General features: G+C 29.9%; 3 protein-coding genes across 3 annotated transcripts; 1 reads left to right on the top strand and 2 right to left on the bottom strand.

Moving 5' to 3' along the window:
- Positions 1-1536: 1536 nt before the first annotated feature.
- LOC130899496 (LIM and SH3 domain protein Lasp) lies at positions 1537-6855 on the bottom strand. Its single transcript, XM_057809481.1, has 5 exons — positions 6632-6855; positions 6037-6131; positions 5225-5487; positions 4580-4816; positions 1537-4094 (listed from the first exon to the last, which is right to left on the bottom strand). The coding sequence occupies exons 1-5, from the start codon at positions 6698-6700 to the stop codon at positions 3865-3867; spliced, it is 894 nt and encodes a 297-aa protein (XP_057665464.1). The 5' UTR covers positions 6701-6855; the 3' UTR covers positions 1537-3864.
- A 99-nt stretch (positions 6856-6954) lies between these two features.
- On the bottom strand, positions 6955-7740 carry LOC130899495 (uncharacterized). The gene is made up of 2 exons (XM_057809479.1): positions 7432-7740; positions 6955-7351 (listed from the first exon to the last, which is right to left on the bottom strand). Exons 1-2 carry the CDS (start codon positions 7676-7678, stop codon positions 7257-7259), a joined length of 342 nt encoding a protein of 113 aa, XP_057665462.1. The 5' UTR covers positions 7679-7740; the 3' UTR covers positions 6955-7256.
- Positions 7741-8878: 1138 nt separating this feature from the next.
- LOC130899313 (uncharacterized) lies at positions 8879-19593 on the top strand. Its single transcript, XM_057809166.1, has 13 exons — positions 8879-9050; positions 9288-9433; positions 9484-9561; positions 9628-9770; positions 9828-9970; positions 10025-10218; positions 10819-10961; positions 13517-13643; positions 13754-13907; positions 14781-14961; positions 15393-15717; positions 16863-17063; positions 18858-19593. The coding sequence occupies exons 1-13, from the start codon at positions 8978-8980 to the stop codon at positions 19548-19550; spliced, it is 2601 nt and encodes an 866-aa protein (XP_057665149.1). The 5' UTR covers positions 8879-8977; the 3' UTR covers positions 19551-19593.
- Positions 19594-20925: the final 1332 nt, after the last annotated feature.

Genomic DNA, 20925 nt, shown 5'->3' with positions numbered 1-20925 from the left:
GTAAATGTTAAACGAAATTTATTGGAAATAATGAAAATGGTGATGTACATAATGAAAATTGAAAAATTTAGTATGTATTTCCCGAATAGCATGCACCGAACTATGTTTATTCGTTTTATCCAATTTCCGAATGGAAATAATCCCATTTCTGATTTAATTAATTTTATCCGGGAATGTAATTATTGAAAAATGAATAAAAGAACAAATTTTATTAATAAAAGAAAGCACCGAGTTTTTAATGAGAAAAATTTTATAACTATCCTATATATTATTGTAGAAGACATTTTTTTTCTATATTAATTTATATTTTTTTTAAATAAAAGAAACATTAGTTTTGGCATTTAATTTTTTTTTAAATAGAGATTCCCTCGTTTATTTTTGTTATTTATTTATTAATAATTTTATAACCTAACTTTTTTTATAATCAGTATTTATTTATACATAAATACTAGCTTAAATATTAAAAGTTAATAACTAAAAATGATGTAAATTTTTATCGAAAATACTAATTCCAAATCTCAAAATGTATCAAAAATCACATTGAAAAAAAAATATCGGCAGACTTTTAGACACCTTGTATATGATATAACAATTATAACTATACAAACATTGTAAAGTTTAAAATTTTACTATAAGTTTTTAATCATTTTTGTTACATATTTCATTAACAAAAAAAAATGTAACAAATTTGATTTACCTCGTATAATAATTAACAATATATTGGGGTATTATTGGTTAAAAAGGCACAAACCATTGCTTACCTTAATATTGAAGAAAATAAATGCATATTGGAATGGAGTAGATAAATACACAAGGTAAAATAGCATGAATACAGGGTTATCCAAAATTAATACAATATATTCGTCCCCAGTAAAGTCCCAACTATTTTGAGTTCAATTATTTCACTATTTAATTCATTTTTTGATAACTTTAATCGTTATCAACAAAATTACTGATCATAAGCAGCAAATTGAAAATAATTAATTATAATTTTATATATATATTTATTTTTTATCTTGTTTGCAATATATTTCAACCCGATAAAGTGAAAACTCATAAATTCAACCCGATAAAGTAAAACCGATGAGTTTAAATGGAAATTTGGTTGTTTTCAGACAGATTTGAACTAAAAATAATTGAAATTTCAACCATTATTTGGATATAGATGAAGATTTGACAATTTGACTGATGATGGGTGTTAATAAGGACAGAAACTATTGTTTTTACTGGAGTCGAATGTGTCGAAATTGTAAAACTAGGCCATATAATCAATTAGGAACATTATTTGGCAAAATTAACGTTATTTGATCTTCCGTACGAACATGGTAACGCTTTCATAAAGCATAAAATAATCAACATTTCGATATATCGTTCTTCAACTTGGCAAGACAATTAAATGTACCAAAAGTTGTCATATGGGGCATATCAGAGAAAAAAGATGCTTCGAATGATTTAGGAAAAGTGTATAGAAATTGAAATCAATAGTACTAAGTAGTAACAATGTTAAGAAAGATCATTTTCATCTGTTCTAGTCTATTTTTCTCTTTTTATCTACGCGAAAAGTTTTCATGTGTTGATAAGACCAAACTCCTCGATGAAAGAGGACTGTGCATATCTCACATTCACCAACACAGCCTTATTCAATCCTGCCAACGTGTTGGAGCTATTGACAATGGAAAACCGGTATATAGCACAGGACGAAAACATGAGAGATATGCTGAAAAGAACGATGGAGGACAGGTTTACAGAAGGAATGGTATGGGCATGTTAAAAGAATGGAAAAAGGCGGGGCACGAGGAAAATCACAGAATGGAGACCGATCGAGCAAAGATTGGAAGATCAGATTGTGCAAGATATGGAAAATCTGGGAGTATGGGACTGGAACAAACTGATGTGACATATGTGACAAAATTACAGTTAGTCACATATTGTTCTCCATTTTTGTCTATCCTGCATCAGTTTGTTCCAGTGGAAATTCGTTTTATTCTCTCATAACTACTCGTTAGATTACATAGTTTTGAGGATATTAACCTAAATGGTGCAATTCTGAAATTATAATTTGGTAAAATCGAAAATTTTTCGCAATACCGAGTTAAACATTCTTCAACTTGGCCACGACAATTAAAAAGCAAGGATGTACCGAAACTTGAAACTTTTAGTTACATTGATACATAACTAACAACCACCATAACAGAATTCACATCATTTGGTCCTTCGAGCCTTGTATTTTAGTTAATATCCGGCTCGAAGGACCAGACTGTGAGATTTTAGTGGTAGTAACGATCAAAGACAAAGGGTAATCGACCTTTGGTAATGTAAAATTACATAGTTTTGAGGGTCTTAACCTAAATGGTGCAATTTTGAAATTATAAATCAAAAATTTTTCGATATTGTACCAGTTTTTTTTTCAAAAAGATCTTTACAGATGTCCGTTTTCGAAAATGGCAAGTACTTTCAACGTTTTCCTTATAAATATAATTGATTTATACAAAATTTTGTAATATATATAAATTAAGTTGAACTTTAGAATTGATTAAATCGAACAGCGGATAGTGCCTTGTTTATATAGACAAATTCTTTAGAATTTTACATTTTCTTGTTAGAAATGTTGAAATATTTCAAATAATACTCGATAATTATCAGAATTATCAAAAATTTCGAAAATAAAAACAAAATTTAGTGAAAATTGACGATTGAAAATTAATTTTCCTAGTAAATTATTAAAATATTTCTATTATCAACTTCAGATAAAAATATATTAATATAACGTTCTACACCTTCAAAAATGTAAAATGCAATCATCAGTTATCGATTTATTTAAATCGTATACGAGGTTAGTCGAAAAGTATGAATTTTTTAATATTACTCTTTAATAAAAATTGGGATTTTTGAACGTACCCCGTATATAAATGATAAATTTTTATAACTGATGGTTGTATTCTAGATTTTGAAACAAGCTGAACGTTTTATCAAGAATAACTTTTTTCTCTAAAATTAATAATAACAAAGTTTTCGCCACGGTTTCAACTTTTCTTTCAAAAACGGTTTTTCCTGACACGATTTTCTTTATTTAGTTGGAAATGATAAAATATTTTACCCTATAATCGAAAATTATCAAATGTAATTAACGATTTCGAAAATAAAATGAAAATTCGAAAGGAGATTTCCAAAGAAAAATTTTTTTTTTGAAAAACAAAAAGTGCAAGTTGAAAATTAGCGAAAACTTTTTTATTATTAATTTAAGGAAAAAAGTTATTTTTAATAAAACGTTCTAAACCTTCAAAAATGTGAAATGCAATCATTATTTATCGATTTATTTCAATGGTATACGAGGTTAGTCGAAAAGTATGAATTTTATTCGTGATTAATATTTAACAATTTTTTTAATTGTTATTAATAAGAAAATATGGTAAATTTGTAATTAAATACATTTACATTCAGCTTAGTTTTGACTGCCAAACAATTATTTCCATATTACTCATATTTTTCAACACACCTCGTATATGACTACAAAAATTCGATACTTTACGATTGTATTTCAAATTTTAAAACAAATACATTTTATTAAGAATCGATTTTTTTTTCTAAGATTAATAATAGAAAAGTTTTCCATATGGTTTCAGTTCCGGAGAAAAAATTTTTTTTGAAAAACCGAAAAACTGGCAACATTGGGCACACTAACTTATTGTCAAATTTACGATTTAAAAAATTAAAGAGAAAATGATCATCACTGGTTTTCTTCTATATATGTATGTATAAAAAAAACTATGAATAAAATTTGCTTTAACTTAAACTTTAAATTGTAATTAAATCAAATTCATAGTTTTTTTTTAATATAAAAATGGTGAGAACAGTAAAATATCTTCAGATATTAACCATCTGAACGTAATTAGCAGGAAGCATTCCCACTTGTCCAGTACGTTGCACCTCCCCAGTCATCCATCCACTATCGATGCTCCTTACGTTTATTATTAAATCTCCATCTTGAAAACTGACTTCGTCGACATCTTGAGCTTCGTAATCGTACATGGCGCGGTATACACGACCCAACGAACCATAATTATGGTTTACGGGATCCATATCATGAACAGAACCTAACAAAAGAAGATTACATAAGTCAAAAGTGGGTTTTTGGTATCGAGCTTTGTTAAAACTTGACTTTTTAAAAATTAGACAAATTTAGGTTATATGAGTCTAATTTGATTGAAAACACAGTTTTTTAAGATTAATTTAGAGAAAAAATTCCTTTTCTAAGTTCAATTTGGTCATACGAGCCCCAATGGAGCGAAATTTTGGTTTACAGATTTCATATTGTGAACATAACCTAACAAAGTAAGTCAAAAATGGTTTTTCAAGGTTCAACTTTTGTCTTTTGAAGTTTAATTCGACAAATTCTGACCAACTAGAGTTATTTGAGTCTAATTTAATGAAACATTTAATTTTTTAAGGTTAATTTAGAGAAAAATTTGCTTCTCCGAGACCAATTTTTTTAGTTAAGTCTCAATGGACTGAAAATTGTGTTACTGTGAACCAAGCAAAAGTAGTATATTGGATTTTGTGTTTAGTTTGTTTAACATACCTATATGCCGTTGAGGTGGATTAGTTACGCTTCCGACATCTGATGAATAGATGAGCGTCTGTGAATTTCTCGAGGAATAAGGGCTCTGAAATTGTCCGGCTGATCCTTGAGGATCGTAATCGCTGATTTTGCCGACGCTATTCGGAACTAGAGCGGGTGTATTAGATGAAGAAGGCGGGGGATTGTAAGCCGGCGGCGAGGGATGATTGGCGTTTTTAACATCGGGATCTTTGAAACCTGACAAACAAAAAATTACTATCTGTACTTATCTTATATTAGTTACATTAATTTATATCAGACACGGATATTTGTAAACAAGGATTAATTATTATTAAATAATCGTTGTTATGAGATACATCTGAGCCATTCCTGCCCTGTAGTTTATGAAATTATGGCAAAAAAATGATTTTCTGAACCTAATTTTGCCAAAAGTGTTCATTACCACTACACCAACATTCACAAAACACAAACTGATCCTTCCAGCCTTCCATAAATCGCTATTATATATTTAATTTCAATTTGTTCATGATAACTCATCATCACAAAAAATAACACAAACAAAACTTGATATATTTGATTGCTAATAATAATAAATGTTTGCAATGTAATTATAAATCATTACAATAAGTTAATTAGTTAAATTACCGTTTGAATTATCACCGATTTGCCTCTTCTGTTCCATCTCAGCTTTCCTTAAAAGATCACCATGATATGCTACGTTGCTAATTATCTTTGTATTTTGTTTGATTCTTAACATTTCCGGATCGTCCGCGACCTGCGTGAACTTGCCTTTACTCTTTTCAAAATCCGCATGATATTTCACATTGGATTGAAGTTTGGTATTTTCAGCTATACGTTTCAATTCGGGGGTTTCAGCCATCGTCGTTGCTTTCGCTTTGGGAATGTGACTAAAAGAAAAATTGGAACCATATTTGAACTACAGACCTTTCTATATGTTTTTCCAAATCATCTATCCTGATTTTAGGTCTCTTTTCACATAAAACAGGAGAAACTAGTCTGGTTTTTATCAATGACAAATCATATTTTGATAAAAACCAATGTAGGTGGAAACCTCATAATTTTACCTGTGATTTTAAATTATCTATAAAAAGAGACCTAAAATTAAGATAAATCATCACAAAAAACTATGAAAAAATCGTGTATATTCAATAAATTAAGAATAGTGAAAAAAAAATGTAAACAAGTTGACAAATATAGAAAATAATAATGAATTTTATATAATCCAACCCAAAACTATTAAAAAATCGTTCAGCTTCACTGATCTAATAAGAGTGACTTCTAAAAGGTAATGAGATGCTTATTTTATAATTATTTCATAATAAAAGTATAAAATTTTACAAAGATAATGTAGATGTAGAATAAAAAGTTAATATTTGTGAAATCTCGCCATAAATCAAAAATACTTAATGTGATAAGCAAACTTGAAAATTACTTACGCCTCGCAATATGGTTCCTTGTTGAAACCCTTGTAGTTCCTCATGTTTAATGCCATTCCACAGTCCTTGCATTTGAAACATAGCTTATGCCAAACCTATAAACAAATACTCAGAAAAATATGGGGACACTTATAATTATCAAAGCAAAAATAACTTTTTATCTTACAAAATATTAAAAACTGAGTTTTTCTTTTGATTATAAACTAATAATAACGTGCCTTTTTTTAAAATTACAATTAATCTATAAACTATTTGAGTGATATTAACAAAATTTCCTACTGTCAAATATGTTCTTAAGAATACAGATAATGATAATCACCATACCAAATCAACCCAATTATAGATTAATGACACCTAATTGTGCTTAAGCAATATATTCTTCAAAAAAGTTAACCTCATTAAGGGAAGTGCGGTTTAGTTAATTTAAGTGACTCATTTTTCTTCTAACAGCAGCCTTGAATTCATATGTTCAGTTAAAAAATTCCATTTAAACTTATAAATATACTGTTGGAAGAATATTTATATCAATTCCAAATTAAAATATAATCCATTACAATTCGTTAAATAAAATTTAATGAAAAAAAACTTGTCCTACCTTGTCCAAGCACTTTAGTTCTTCTGTAGGATAAACGGTTTTTTCACACCTCGCGCACTTTTTACTCATCTTTGTAATAATTAAATAAAAATCAATTTACATTAATTATTCGGTTTAGTAAATATTATTACTTCCATAAAATTTATCAACTCGTTAACTATAAAAACAAGAAACTGATTGACCAGTAACCCAACCCACTAAAATTTTGACATATCGCTGTTGACAGATGACATATAGGATCGATGACGTTATGACAAGTAGAATAAGACATTTTTTCGCGATAATTTTTTTTTAAAAGTCAAAGGTGAATAAAAAAATATGAATGTTTGTCATAAATATATTTGTTTAAACAGTATAGGATAAAATATTACAATAATACAACGTTAAAATGGACCATACGAAACATTTAACCATATTTTGTAAAATTGATCAAAGAAAATTTTAATGAATTTAAAAAGGACCCTTTAGTTTCAAGTGTTTCACCGTTCAATTATTATGCATTTTGAAAATGTGTACAATTAATAAAAAAATATAACCTTTATATTATTAGTGAGCCGCTAAAAAAATAAAAATATATATATAAAATCGTAAAGGAATGATTTGTGATAGTACAACTTTCAAGAATTCACTTTTTCTTTTTCTGTTGTTTAAGTTTTCTTTTTTCTTCTCTTCTTCGTTCCTTTTCCGTGAGAGAAGAATACAGTTTGTAGCCAAAAAATACTATAACAAAAAAATATATTTCAAAATCGAGAGTGTTTCCCTCAGAATATGATACCAAACCAATAAATAAAAATTCTCACCAATTATCATAAAAACAAGGGAAATCATTAAAAACAAAATTAACATTTGTCCACCATCACCACTGGCTACTTTTTCTGCGGTAGTTTTAGTCATCTCCTCAGCTTCTTTCAATAGGGCTCCATTTAAAATACTTTCTCTTAATTCCCGTTTATTTTCTTCACTTAAACCTTCCATACCTTCAATGGATGCTAGTAGTTCTTCTGTTGAAGGCATTTTATCCATTTTACCAACGTATTCATCAGCCATTAGACACTTTCAAAGTGGAGTAAATTTTTTGTATTGAAAAGTATTGACGTTGCTATTCAAATGTTGTGATGTGGCGCCAAATCATCACGTTGCATTCTAGTACTTGTTTATAGTCCGAGCACTTTTTATATATTTTTTGTTATAATTGTTTAAATATGAAAATTAATGAATAAAATTATCAAATTATATTATTAGTGAAACTATATAAGATACTTTCAAGAGCATTTGTATAAAAAAATCGAAGTAACGACCAGAAAACTTCTATTTTCACAGTTTTCATATCAAAAATCTACCACTGTGTCTGGACTATTATATCTTCGATATAGGTTAACCTTATCTCTTTGAAATACTTGATATTTATTAACTTAATAATAAATACAAATTCAAATTACGATAATGAAAACAAATAAACTATACAGGGCCGAACATTCAAAATTAAATAAATTTTAACTAATGCCAAGGAAGGTAAAAAAGACGTCGATGACCATGAAAATTTCAGCTTAAAAGAGCAAACTTGCTTAATTAATTTGTTTATTGATATTACTTTTCACAATATATACGTATGTCATGAACATATTATAAACAATTTAATAAAAACATGATATAATATGTATTGATATAATTAAATATTATTTTTAAATATTCAATTCAATGAAGAAAACACTACCAATATTAATACATTAACGTTGAAAAATGTTCAATGCAAAATCTAATAAGAATGTGACAATATCTCAAGTTATTTTTATGTAATTTGAAAGGGAGGAAAAATGTTAATACTTACCTGCTAATGAAATTATAACTACCCCAGGAATGATAAATACTGAGTTGGAAAAACCATGTTCAATAGGTCCGTCTTGTCCTCCACCTAAATCTACCATTGCACTACGACACTATTTATATTTGGCGAACGGTAAATTTGATTGTTGATTATTTATTTATTGTATTTGAGGCTATCAATGTGACACCTTGTTATATCTTCTTTTTATAAACAATCTGTCAAATAGCTAGGTTATGAACGGAACAAGGCCAATAATGTCTAAAAAAAACAATAGTGCCTATTAAAAGATATGTTAACCGTTTTTTCTTATAATAAATACTAATATTATTAATCATACTTTGAAATTCCATATTATAAGATTAAATCAAAATATTTTTCTTAAATTCTTCTTTTTTAAGGTTGTTTCGTTAAATTGTGAAATGTCAATTTTAAGTTTAGTGCGGAAACCATATTTTAACGACATGTAGCTTAGTGTTTAATTTTTTTTTTATTTATTTAATTGAAAAAGTTATATTAGAAAAATGAACGTTGAAAATAATGTGTGTGGCGATAAATTAACAGAAGAAAGGTGTATAAACCTCCAGTCAGCTTTAATATCCTTTTATTGTTATATTGTTTTCATTCGCTTCAATTTGAATTATTAGAGCTTTCCTAGTCTTAATATGTAGCTAATAAAAACATTTTTGATGTTATAAAAGTTGGTTTATCCCTTTAGAAGTTTCATATACAAATTAAGGCGATTTTCAATGATATTTTATAATGTTAATTTTCTTAATACATATCAGTAATTGAGAAGTTTTGAATTGTATTTTTCTTAATTAAATTCTTACAGTGGTTTATCTAGTGAGACAGGGAATCCCGAATTTTTAGAAAACATTAAAACTTGTATGGGTTTTATGTCGACATTTGATATTTCTGAAGTAGAACAACAGTTACTTCAATGGGTTTTACCAGTTTTAAAAAATACCCTACAAAAAGTATGATTAAATTAAATGTTAATAAAAAATGATTTAGTTTATATTTTTAGGCGTTTGATGACAATTTTTTGTTATCCGATACATGCGAAGATGATTTTGTTTTAAAAGAATTAAGTGGGAATTTAAAGGTTTATATATTATAATAAAAACATGATATAATTCGTTTTATTTTTATTTAATGCTCTCAATTTTAGCTAATTTCACAATTATTAGAGATATTAAAAGAAATATTGGAGTTTATTGTTAAGAACTCTGAAATTCATTTACATAACGTCGAAAATGTAGTTGTAGTATCCGTTCAAGTTATATCGCTAACTTTTGATCATTATAGGAAAAGGTACGATAAATAATTATAAAAAAAATGCTTTAAATGTTTAAATACGATCAATTTTAGTCCTGAATCGTTTAAGGAACATTTTAACCAAGATTTACTAGATATTTTCGATTTAATCCAAAACGTACATTCACTATATTTTCAATTTTTGGAACAATGCGAACTTCCAACTGAGGAGAAAGATGTGGAAATTTTATTAGATGGTATTTAATATATATTTAATTAATTTCTATTTCTGTATGTTCCATTCATTTTAGTTCTGGATAATTTAGTCACAATAAGCGAAAACTTATTTTCTCTCAATTTGAAATCGTTGGTAATAAATTGGAAAGGATATGTGGGTGTAGCTATAAAATTTTCTAATGTCCTGAAGGATAGAGTGGATTTGAAACGACCTACTTTGTATATAACTACTTTGATTTGTGATAGATTATTGTCTACAAAAAATCCGGTAAGTACCTAAATTTAGATTCATTAGTTAACAAAGAAATCTAAGTGAACTTCCAGTTGTCCAGAAGAGAGATTCAACGGGGGTTGAAGCTGCTTTCCATTGCTAGATCAGAAATGTTTAAAGTGGTCCAGGTTACCCTCCAGAAGGTTCGATAGGGGTCTATAAAGTTTCCATCATTAGATGAATGGTTCATGAAAGTATCTAAGTGAATTTTAACAAAACCAGGAGAGGTATTCAACGGGGGTTGAAGCAGCTTTCTATTTTTAGATCAGTTATGCTACAAGTGGTCCAGGTGAACTTCCAGAAGGTTCGAAAAGGGTTTATACAACATTCTTAATATTTGCTTCCATTACAATAAGAATATACTTCTTCAAATCGGGGTCAAACATCAATTTTTGTTTACATTTTCTTCTAATTAGTTTGTTTTTCTGTATTTTTTTTGTAAATTCGATTCTAAATTTTTAAAAAATCTTATGATTATTTAATTTTCTATGGTGAAAAAATGAGGGGATCACGATAAGTAGATGAAATCACCTCCATTCTTAAATAATTTTGATCCTTTCATGGTGGGTTATTTTTGAGTAATTTTTTATATTTTAGTATACCATGCAACTGTCGAACACACAAATAATTCAGATTTCGGGATTTTTGGTGAAAGTTGCTTTGAAATTGTTCGAAACTTTTTGGGATAATAGAAATAATTTTATGAACGATATCATGGAGTTTTGCTGCTCTGTTTATAGGTAATATATTTCGATTTTACCATAATTATTAATACAAAACCCATAGAAAATGATGAGAAAGATTTTAGTGTAGCCTTTTTGGTATTTATTGGGTATGAGTCACCCAATTCTGTTGTAAAAGAGTGTAAACTTTTCCTTATAATATGTACGGTTTAGACCCCATGGTATTTTTCTGGTTAAAAACGTTGGTTAAACATTTTTTCGTGGCTGTTTGATCTAAAAAAAATCTAATAATTAAAATATTGGAGGAAATTAGCCCAAAATTTAAAACTATGTCTCTCGATATCACTTTGGGGCTTTACCATCAGGATTTTTATTATATTTCATTGTGTAAATGTCATTTTTGGATGTCCTGATCATTGATCATCAACAGTGATTATGAATTGATGTTTAAATTCCACAAATCAGTCAATGATGTTTGATTTTTTTGAAAGGGAGGTACCGTAATACTTTTTGATGAAAGTTTTAGCCCCAATGATACTTTTCTGGTTAAAAACTGATGGTTAAACAACATATTTTCATGGTTGTTTATCAAAAACGCTCCAACAATTAAACTATTAGAGATATTGAGCTCAAAATTTAACAGCTATATCTCTTAATTGTATTTTGAGGTTTTCCATCAAGATTTTCATGAGTTTCTCCATATTTTTCATGGTATTTACTTTTTTTGGATGCTTAAATTCCATAAATCAGTTAATGGTGTTTGATTACATTTCGATTAACAGTTTAGACCCAATGGTAGTTAAAAACAATGGTTTCCATGGTTATTTATTAAAAAAATTATTTAAAAAAAATAACCTCAAATTTTGATAGCTATATCTCTCGATTCTATTCGGTAGTTTTTCATCAAGATTTTCCATATTTTCCATTGAAATTGCCCCTTTTGGATGCTCAAAATTCACAAACAGTTACCATAAAGCTCTTCGATGGAATTTTTAGCCTCACTGGTATCGTTTTGTTTAAGAAAAAATGTTTTGACTTAAAAAACTTTGAATAAACAAACTTTTAGACGAAATACTTTCTAAATTTGATATCTGTCATTTCAAATATGGTACAAAATATAAAAATGTGGCTATTGACGACCCTTATCTGTTATACTGGGTGATATTTTCTTGGAAAACCATTTTATAAAATTATTTCATTCAATTTCTGCACGATCTGTTATATTATACCACGATTGAAATCCAAATTTGGAGGTTATGTTAATTCCATATTCATCCGCGAAGGTAAAATTTAATGATTCGTTAAATGCTTTCACCGATACACCGAAATCAATCGTCTGTTGTCTTGGGATCTACGACCGTGAAATTTTTGTTCGATCTGGCGAATCGTTGAGCAAAAATTTCACGGCCAATGAACCCCGCAAACCAGATCGTACCGATAATTGTTCAATCACAATATTCTAAATTGAAAAATTAATTAAAAACAAACTCTACATTGTTATTAAATAAATTGTCGTATATAAATTTCCTTTAAAAAAAAATTCAACTAATGGTCAAATTTTTTGATAAAAGGAAAATTTATTTATGTCTGTAGTTAGTGGAGTACCTCAAAGTCCAGTACTAGACCCCTATCTGTAACTAAAAGTCAATGCTATAAGCGGTGTATGCAGATAACATTAAATTGCAGTTGACGTTTCGCTTGTCATTGTCGTTAACGTTTCGCTTGTCATTGCAGTTGACGTTTCGCTTGTCATTGTCGTTAACGTTTCGCTTGTCATTGCAGTTGACGTTTCGCTTGTCATTGCCGTTGACGTTTCGCTTGTCATTGCAGTTGACGTTTCGCTTTTCATTGCAGTTGACGTTTCGCTTGTCATTGTCGTTGACGTTTCGCTTGTCATTGCAGTTGACGTTACGTTTGTCATTGCAGTTGACGTTTCGCTTGTCATTGCCGTTGACGTTTCGCTTGTGCAGTTGACGTTTCGCTTGTCATTGTCGTTGACGTTTCGCTTGTCATTGCAGTTGACGTTTCGCTTGTCATTGCAGTTGACGTTACGTTTGTCATTGCCGTTGACGTTTCGCGTGTCATTGCAGTTGACGTTTCGCTTGTCATTGTCGTTGACGTTTCGCTTGTCATTGCAGTTGACGTTACGTTTGTCATTGCAGTTGACGTTTCGCTTGTCATTGCAGTTGACGTTTCGCTTGTCATTGCCGTTGACGTTTCCTGTGACGTCACGTGATTTTGACGTATGACTTTAGAGCGTGATGTTGAGGTTATTTATCTCCCTGTTCGTTTGTTTATGGTCGTATTTTGGTTTAGATTGTTTTCTTTTCGTTATTTTCCATAATATTGTCCATAAATACCGAATTACAAACAAAAATATCACGAATTTGTTATAAACGTCAAACGTCACCTGCCAACGGCAACGGTAAACGGAAAGTCAAGTTTATGAATCGGCTTTTACCTTGTTTTTATCGATGAAACCCCATAAAACATGTTTCCCCTATCTCTAATTCTACCTAACAAAATAGTTTCCAGGTAGAGAAACATTTTTTTGGAACAATTTTTGCCTGGAGCGTCAATTTTTCTAAATAATTTCCGATTTTACGTTTCAGTTTTATTCCAAAAAAATTTTCAACCACGGAATTTCCCGTGGAGACCTCGAAATTAATAGAAGATACGATATTCGTACACACGAAACCGTTCATTCGGATACTCCTCCTCGACGATTTCCTACCGAAGGTAATACGAGGGTTAGTGATGAAGTAATGAAATAAAAATTTTTTCAACAATTTTTTGTTCAAAAAAAACAATTCAGTTTTTGGTGGTTTTCTATTTTAGTTTGTTTTTAGGCTATTGTCGATAAAAAATTTATTTCGGGGAAATATTGTTTCGGATTTTTGAATATATTGAATACTTGCGTCGAAATTTTAATATCGGATGAGAATTGCGGAAAAAATTATTTGGAAACGTTAATTCGATCGATATTTCAGTGCATCAACACTTGTAAGTGAAACATAATTTATATATCATACTGTATAATATTTTTTTATCGAAATTTTCCATTTTTATCTTAATTATAGAAAAATTCGATTTATTTCAGAGTGAAATGCATTGTTCGATGCTTTGAAACATTTTTAACTAACCGAAATTTTTCGCAGGTATTTTCAGAATATCCCCCGTACTAATTTCTTACAATCTTTTCCCTCGTAGTCGCCAGAATCTTCCACGCTATTTTCAAAATCTCCCTCGTAATCATTGGAATCTACTTCGGAGTCATTAGAATCTTCCTAAGCATTTTCAGAATCTCCCTCGTAGTCATTAGAATCACTTTCGTAGGTATTAGAATCCTCGTAGTCTTTATTAGTTTCCTAGACATTTTCAGAATCTCCCTCGTAGTCACCTATATTAACTCAAACATTTTCAGAATCTCCCTCGTAGTCATTAGAAACGGTTTCGTAGGTATTAGAATCTTCCTCGTAGTCTTTATTATTTTCCAAGACATTTTCGGAATTCCCCTCGTAGTCACCTATATTAACTCAAACATTTTCAGATTCTTCCTTGCAGTTATTAGAATCCCCCTCGTAGTTACCAGTATTTTCATAAACATTTTCGGAATCTTCTTCGTAGTCACTACCTTGTATTCACTCTTCAAAATTTCACTTGTAGTTACTAGAGTCTCCGTCGTAGTGATTTTTTAGAATCCACCTCGTAGTTACTATAATCTCTTTCGTTGTCATTAGAATCTCCCTCGTAGTTACCATAAACTTTTTAGGTATTTTCAGAATCTCCCCCGTAATCATTAGTATCTTTCTCGTAGTCACTTTTCAGAAAGTCCCTCGTAGTTAATCTTTTCCGGTAAATACGGAATGTTTTTAGGTTACGAAGAATTTTTTTGGCCGATAAACATTTTCGACGATTTGGTCATAAATATTTCGGCTGCCGTTATGATTCACGATGATAGTTACGAAATAATAGAAATCATTTTGTTAGAAAATATCTTGCAAGAAGAAATTATAAATTATTTATTAGCTACTGAAATATGGTGTCTTTTATTGAGGTAACATTTACAATTAATAGTAAAATTTGGGGTCGATTCTCTATTCACTTTGTGTTGTACATTTTAACTGGAACATACAACGTGTTATTTGATACGAATAAATTCAACCCGCGATATATATACATCTTTTTCTAGCCAATGGTTTTATATGTGTAAGAAAAAGATGAATTAAATCTATCTAAAAAGAGAATCTTATTTATTAGAAATGAGTGCGAGAGAGATGCATATTGTCGTGTATGATTCAGAATCAGCTCGAGGTGCGATCGGTTCTTAATTATTAATAACAGTTCCATATTAACGTGTTTTTGATTCCGTATCAGTTTAAATGTTTAGTACGGGTGATTATACCAAAATATGTTTGGAAATTGGGGGGTTTCGAATTGGGAGATGATATACGAGGGGTGGTTCATAAATATTTTTTTTAATTTTAGAAATTCTAAACCTCATTTTCGCGTCGATGTTTTTACCAATTTAATAAAAATATATTCCCAATTAGATTTCGGTAAAAACACTCATCGATTAGAAAACGTTTATCTTTTGTCTTTTATACGAAGGGCGTTTGAAATTTTACCGGATTATTTAAAGTGTCAAATAGTTCAAAGTGTTGATATTGGAAAAGATGTTTGGAAACGTATCGGTTTCAAATATTTTCCCAAACAAATGGCGTCTATTATTGAATGTGTGTATTCGGAAACGTTGGAACTGATTGAAAAATTGAATAATGGCGATTTTGGATGCAAGGAATTAGTTTTTTTGGTAAGTAACGTTTGATTGAATATTTTTTTTGATTGATATTTCGATAAAAAAATGTTTTTTTATTATTATTTTTATATATATAAAACGACGTTTTAAAAAAATTTAGCGTTTAAGTTTAATCCATTGAACAGAACCGGACTTAGCTCGTTTTGTATGTTTTAAAAAAATTTGAAATCAAAGAATTGAAAAAAATTCAGTTTTTATTGGATTATTAAATTAAAATTTGAAGAAAAAAAATAATTTTTGATAAAATCAAGTAAAATCGAAAAAAAAAGTTTAAAATATAATTTTTTTCCCAAATAAGATGGTCGAATGAAAAATTTTTCAACGTATCTCGTCCTTTCAGACGGTCCTGAATTTGAAATTTACTTTTCTGATTCGATTCGATTCGCTTTCCCAATAATCGATTTAATTTCATGCATGATTCGTTTCGATTCAGTTTCTCAAAAATCGATTCATCCTATTATCGATTCTTTACAACGAATGATTCTTTTAAAACATCGATTCAAATTCGTGTTTTCTTATTTTCGATTCTTCAAAAACAATCGAAATTATTTTCGATTCGAGTGTAATTTTATTTTGAATCGATTAACGTCGTGAGGATTTTCGATTAATTTTCTTAAAATTGAGAATCCGATTTTCCAAAAATCGATTCAATTTCATCCATTCCTATTCTCGATTCTTCAAAAACAAAATTGGTATCGATTCATTCGAGTATCATATTGTGTTCAAATCGATTGTCATATTTTGACGTTTAGGACTAGAAAATTTTAGATTCGTTTCGATTCAGTTTCTCAAAAATCGATTCATCTTATTATCGATTCTTTACAACGAATGATTTTTCTAAAATACTTTCGATTCGAGTATCGTATTATTTTCAAATCGATTGTCGTATTTTTATCAAATCTGTAATCGTATTTTGACGTTTAGGACTAATACATTTTTCGATTCTTGTAAAATAATCGATTCTTTTGGAGTGACATGACATATAGAATCGTTCGCGTTCGATTCTTTCCTTTAGAGGTGATTGCGTCTAGATATCGAATAATGGACAGGACCGGCTCAAACTTTTTCTAGCGACGTTTCCTAGAAATATCATATACGGGGGAGAGTTGTGATTATTAACTTTACGGGGTTTCTTTTAGGTGGAAAATTTTAATAGTTTATCGACGGTGAATTACGAGGAAACGAATATACCACGCGCGAATTTATTAAATGCGATCGACAATGTTTGGAAATTAGAATTCACCGATACGACTAACAATTTATTCAAATATTTTATCGTATCGTTTTTTAAAATAACGACCAATTTTCTTTTGGAATTCAACAACAAACAATTATATTCGGTGAGTCACAATATTATCTATCATTGTTTGAATAATTTTTTTATTTAAATTAATCCTTATGACGTATTATCATTTTTTTTTATTACGAATGGTTGAGGTATGCAAAATGTATTGTGACTTTAAAAATGCGAATGTGTCATAAAAAAAATACTTTTTACTTTGTTTTGAACTGTTCGTTTTTCGATATTAATATGAACAAAACAATTTTTTAATACATTTTCAGCTTGTTTACCATCCCTTTCGATTCTTGGTTATCCTCAACCTTCTTTTCCTGGTTTTTTCACTCCCAATCTTTCAAAATTCATCTGTACGTCATTTAATCACCTCGATCTTCTTTTTTTTCGTATCCACCATCATTTCAGTCTTCGTTTTCGTCCATTTTCAGCTTGTTTACCATCCTTTTCGCTTCCTGGTTATCCTCAACCTTTTTTTCCTGGTTTTTTCACTCCCAATCTTTCAAAATTCATCTGTATGTCATTTAATCACCTCGATCTTCTTTTTTTTCGTATCCACCATCATTTCAGTCTTCGTTTTCATCCATTTTCAGCTTGTTTACCATCCCTTTCGCTTCCTGGTTATCCTCAACCTTCTTTTCCTAGTTTTTTCACTCTCAATCTTTCAAAATTCATCTGTACGTCATTTAATCACCTCGATCTTCTTTTTTTTCGTATCCACCATCATTTCAGTCTTCGTTTTCATCCATTTTCAGCTTGTTTACCATCCCTTTCGCTTCCTGGTTATCCTCAACCTTTTTTTCCTGGTTTTTTCACTCCCAATCTTTCAAAATTCATCTGTACGTCATTTAATCACCTCGATCTTCTTTTTTTTCGTATCCACCATCATTTCAGTCTTCGTTTTCGTCCATTTTCAGCTTGTTTACCATCCCTTTCGCTTCCTGGTTATCCTCAACCTTTTTTTCCTGGTTTTTTCACTCCCAATCTTTCAAAATTCATCTGTACGTCATTTAATCACCTCGATCTTCTTTTTTTTCGTATCCACCATCATTTCAGTCTTCGTTTTCGTCCATTTTCAGCTTGTTTACCATCCCTTTCGATTCCTGGTTATCCTCAACCTTCTTTTCCTAGTTTTTTCACTCCCAATCTTTCAAAATTCATCTGTACGTCATTTAATCACCTCGATCTTCTTTTTTTTCGTATCCACCATCATTTCAGTCTTCGTTTTCATCCATTTTCAGCTTGTTTACCATCCCTTTCGATTCTTGGTTATCCTCAACCTTCTTTTCCTAGTTTTTTTCACTCCCAATCTTTCAAAATTCATCTGTACGTCATTTAATCACCTCGATCTTCTTTTTTTTTGTATCCACCATCATTTCAGTCTTCGTTTTCGTCCATTTTCAGCTTGTTTACCATCCCTTTCGCTTCCTGGTTATCCTCAACCTTTTTTTCCTGGTTTTTTCACTCCCAATCTTTCAAAATTCATCTGTACGTCATTTAATCACCTCGATCTTCTTTTTTTTCGTATCCACCATCATTTCAGTCTTCGTTTTCATCCATTTTCAGCTTGTTTACCATCCCTTTCGCTTCCTGGTTATCCTCAACCTTTTTTTCCTGGTTTTTTCACTCCCAATCTTTCAAAATTCATCTGTACGTCATTTAATCACCTCGATCTTCTTTTTTTTTCGTATCCACCATCATTTTTATCCCTGTTTTTGGTCTAGCTCTTTCTTTTTTATTTTCTCTTTCTCTCCAGCTTTGATTCCATTCCTTTGTCTGTTCTGTGTACGCCATTTTGTTGTGGATTTGTGTTGTAATTAATTACAGTCTTCCATTACAGTTATTGAACCACCTGACACATCTTTCCACCATCGACTATCTCAAATTGCACATTTGTTTCATGTTGAAACATTTTTGCGAGTTAGACGAAAACAAATTGGGTCAAGACGGTTGCGTCATGTACAAAATTTTTTCCAACGTTTTATCCAATATTTTGCTCACTTCCGGTAACATAATCAAACAGGAAGTCTTGGAAATTTTGGAAATATTGACGAAAAAGGGTAAATTTGACGTGGTGAGAGACGTTTTGACCGCTTGTGCTAACGACAGACCCCTGCGAGATACGATATCGGATTTTCTGCGAAGAAAAATCGATAAACCGACGAATTACGAAAAATATTTGAAAAATCTCGCGGGATCGAAGCAAAAACACGCTTGCGTCGAGTGGAAAACCCCAAACGTCGGCGGGAAGAAAATAAAATTGGATATCGTCGATACCGATCGGAATGCGGCCAATAGAACGAAAGGAAAATTGAATAGTTTTCGGTTTGCATCTAAAAAACCCCCCGAGGAGGAAAAACCGAAAGAAAAATCTACAAAAACCGATGATTTCGACGATAATATCGATGAGGTTATATCGAGGTTGAAGGGGGAAGTGAAATGTCTATTGAAGGTTTCAAAAACCGATAAATTGACTCCCAAAAACGCGTCCGATTTGAAAATACTCGCGAATCAATTGTTGTCGTTGCTATAAGATATTTTTCTGTATTTTTAATAAATTTTTTTCGATATTTTCATTCGTGTTTTCATTTGATAAATTCCTGTCCTTCGTTAACTTCGTTTTATTCGAAGAATCGATAGTCGATAGAATCGATTTTTAATCGATTTCTCATTAATTTAGAACTTGCGTGTGAATACTCTTTGAAAATCGCTGATATACAGAGTGGTTGACGCTTGACGAGACGAAATCTAATGATAAAATGAGTAAATTTCAAACTCCTTTGGTATTTAATCTATTGAATATATACAGAATGTCATAAATCGAAAGAAAATAAATTTCGATGGGACAATCTATATAATATATTGTAGAATTGAAAAACATACACCAACAGTCGCAGTTTATTGGAGAAAACTTTCGCTTTTTATCAATAAATTGCAATTTATTTGAATATTTTTAATGGAACACCCTGTATTATATCGTAGAATCAATTATGTAATAAAATCGACAGTTTTTTGAGGAATTCTGACGCCTGTTATCGATAAATTTCGATTTATTTGATTATTTTCACAAAAACTATTAGAAAAAATAATTTTTTTCCAAAAAATTCCATATACAGGGTGAATCACGCTCAACGGTATGGAACCTAATGATAAAATGACTAAATTTCAAACTTCTTTGATCGAAATACGTTCTAAGAAAGCGATTTTGATCTAAAATTTGTTAGATATATACAGAATGTCTTAAATAGAAAAAAAATTGTATAATTTTCAATTGAACACCCTGTATTATATCGTAGAATCAATCACGTAATAAAATCGACAGTTTTTTGAGGAATTCTGACGCCTGTTATCGATAAATTTCGATTTATTTGATTATTTTCACAAAAACTATTAGAAAAAATAATTTTTTTCCAAAAAATTCCATATACAGGGTGAATCACGCTCAACGGTATGGAACCTAATGATAAAATGACTAAATTTCAAACTTCTTTGATCGAAATACGTTCTAAGAAAGCGATTTTGATCTAAAATTTGTTAGATATATACAGAATGTCTTAAATAGAAAAAAAATTGTATAATTTTCAATTGAACACCCTGTATTATATCGTAGAATCAATCACGTAATAAAATCGACAGTTTTTTGAGGAATTCTGACGCCTGTTATCGATAAATTTCGATTTATTTGATTATTTTCACAAAAACTATTAGAAAAAATAATTTTTTTCCAAAAAATTCCATATACAGGGTGAATCACGCTCAACGGTATGGAACCTAATGATAAAATGACTAAATTTCAAACTTCTTTGATCGAAATACGTTCTAAGAAAGCGATTTTGATCTAAAATTTGTTAGATATATACAGAATGTCTTAAATAGAAAAAAAATTGTATAATTTTCAATTGAACACC

Source organism: Diorhabda carinulata, chromosome 11 (assembly GCF_026250575.1).
Source record: "Diorhabda carinulata isolate Delta chromosome 11, icDioCari1.1, whole genome shotgun sequence".
Taxonomy (NCBI): Eukaryota; Metazoa; Arthropoda; class Insecta; order Coleoptera; family Chrysomelidae; genus Diorhabda; species Diorhabda carinulata.
The sequence above is the reverse complement of the archived record's forward strand: the minus strand, read 5'-3'. Positions and strand labels throughout refer to the sequence as shown.

Coding starts and splice junctions, on each gene's coding strand:
- LOC130899496 (XM_057809481.1), bottom strand. CDS start 6,700: ATGAGTAAAAAGTGCGCGAGGTGTGAAAAAACCGTTTATCCTACAGAA. Junction 5,488..6,036: donor AAGGAACCATATTGCGAGGC/GTAAGTAATTTT, acceptor TTTTTCTTTTAG/TCACATTCCCAAAGCGAAAG. Junction 4,095..4,579: donor TCCACCTCAACGGCATATAG/GTATGTTAAACA, acceptor TTCTTTTGTTAG/GTTCTGTTCATGATATGGAT.
- LOC130899495 (XM_057809479.1), bottom strand. CDS start 7,678: ATGGCTGATGAATACGTTGGTAAAATGGATAAAATGCCTTCAACAGAA. Junction 7,352..7,431: donor CCTTGTTTTTATGATAATTG/GTGAGAATTTTT, acceptor TTTTTGTTATAG/TATTTTTTGGCTACAAACTG.
- LOC130899313 (XM_057809166.1), top strand. CDS start 8,978: ATGAACGTTGAAAATAATGTGTGTGGCGATAAATTAACAGAAGAAAGG. Junction 9,971..10,024: donor TGTGGAAATTTTATTAGATG/GTATTTAATATA, acceptor CATTCATTTTAG/TTCTGGATAATTTAGTCACA. Junction 10,962..13,516: donor TTTTGCTGCTCTGTTTATAG/GTAATATATTTC, acceptor TTTACGTTTCAG/TTTTATTCCAAAAAAATTTT.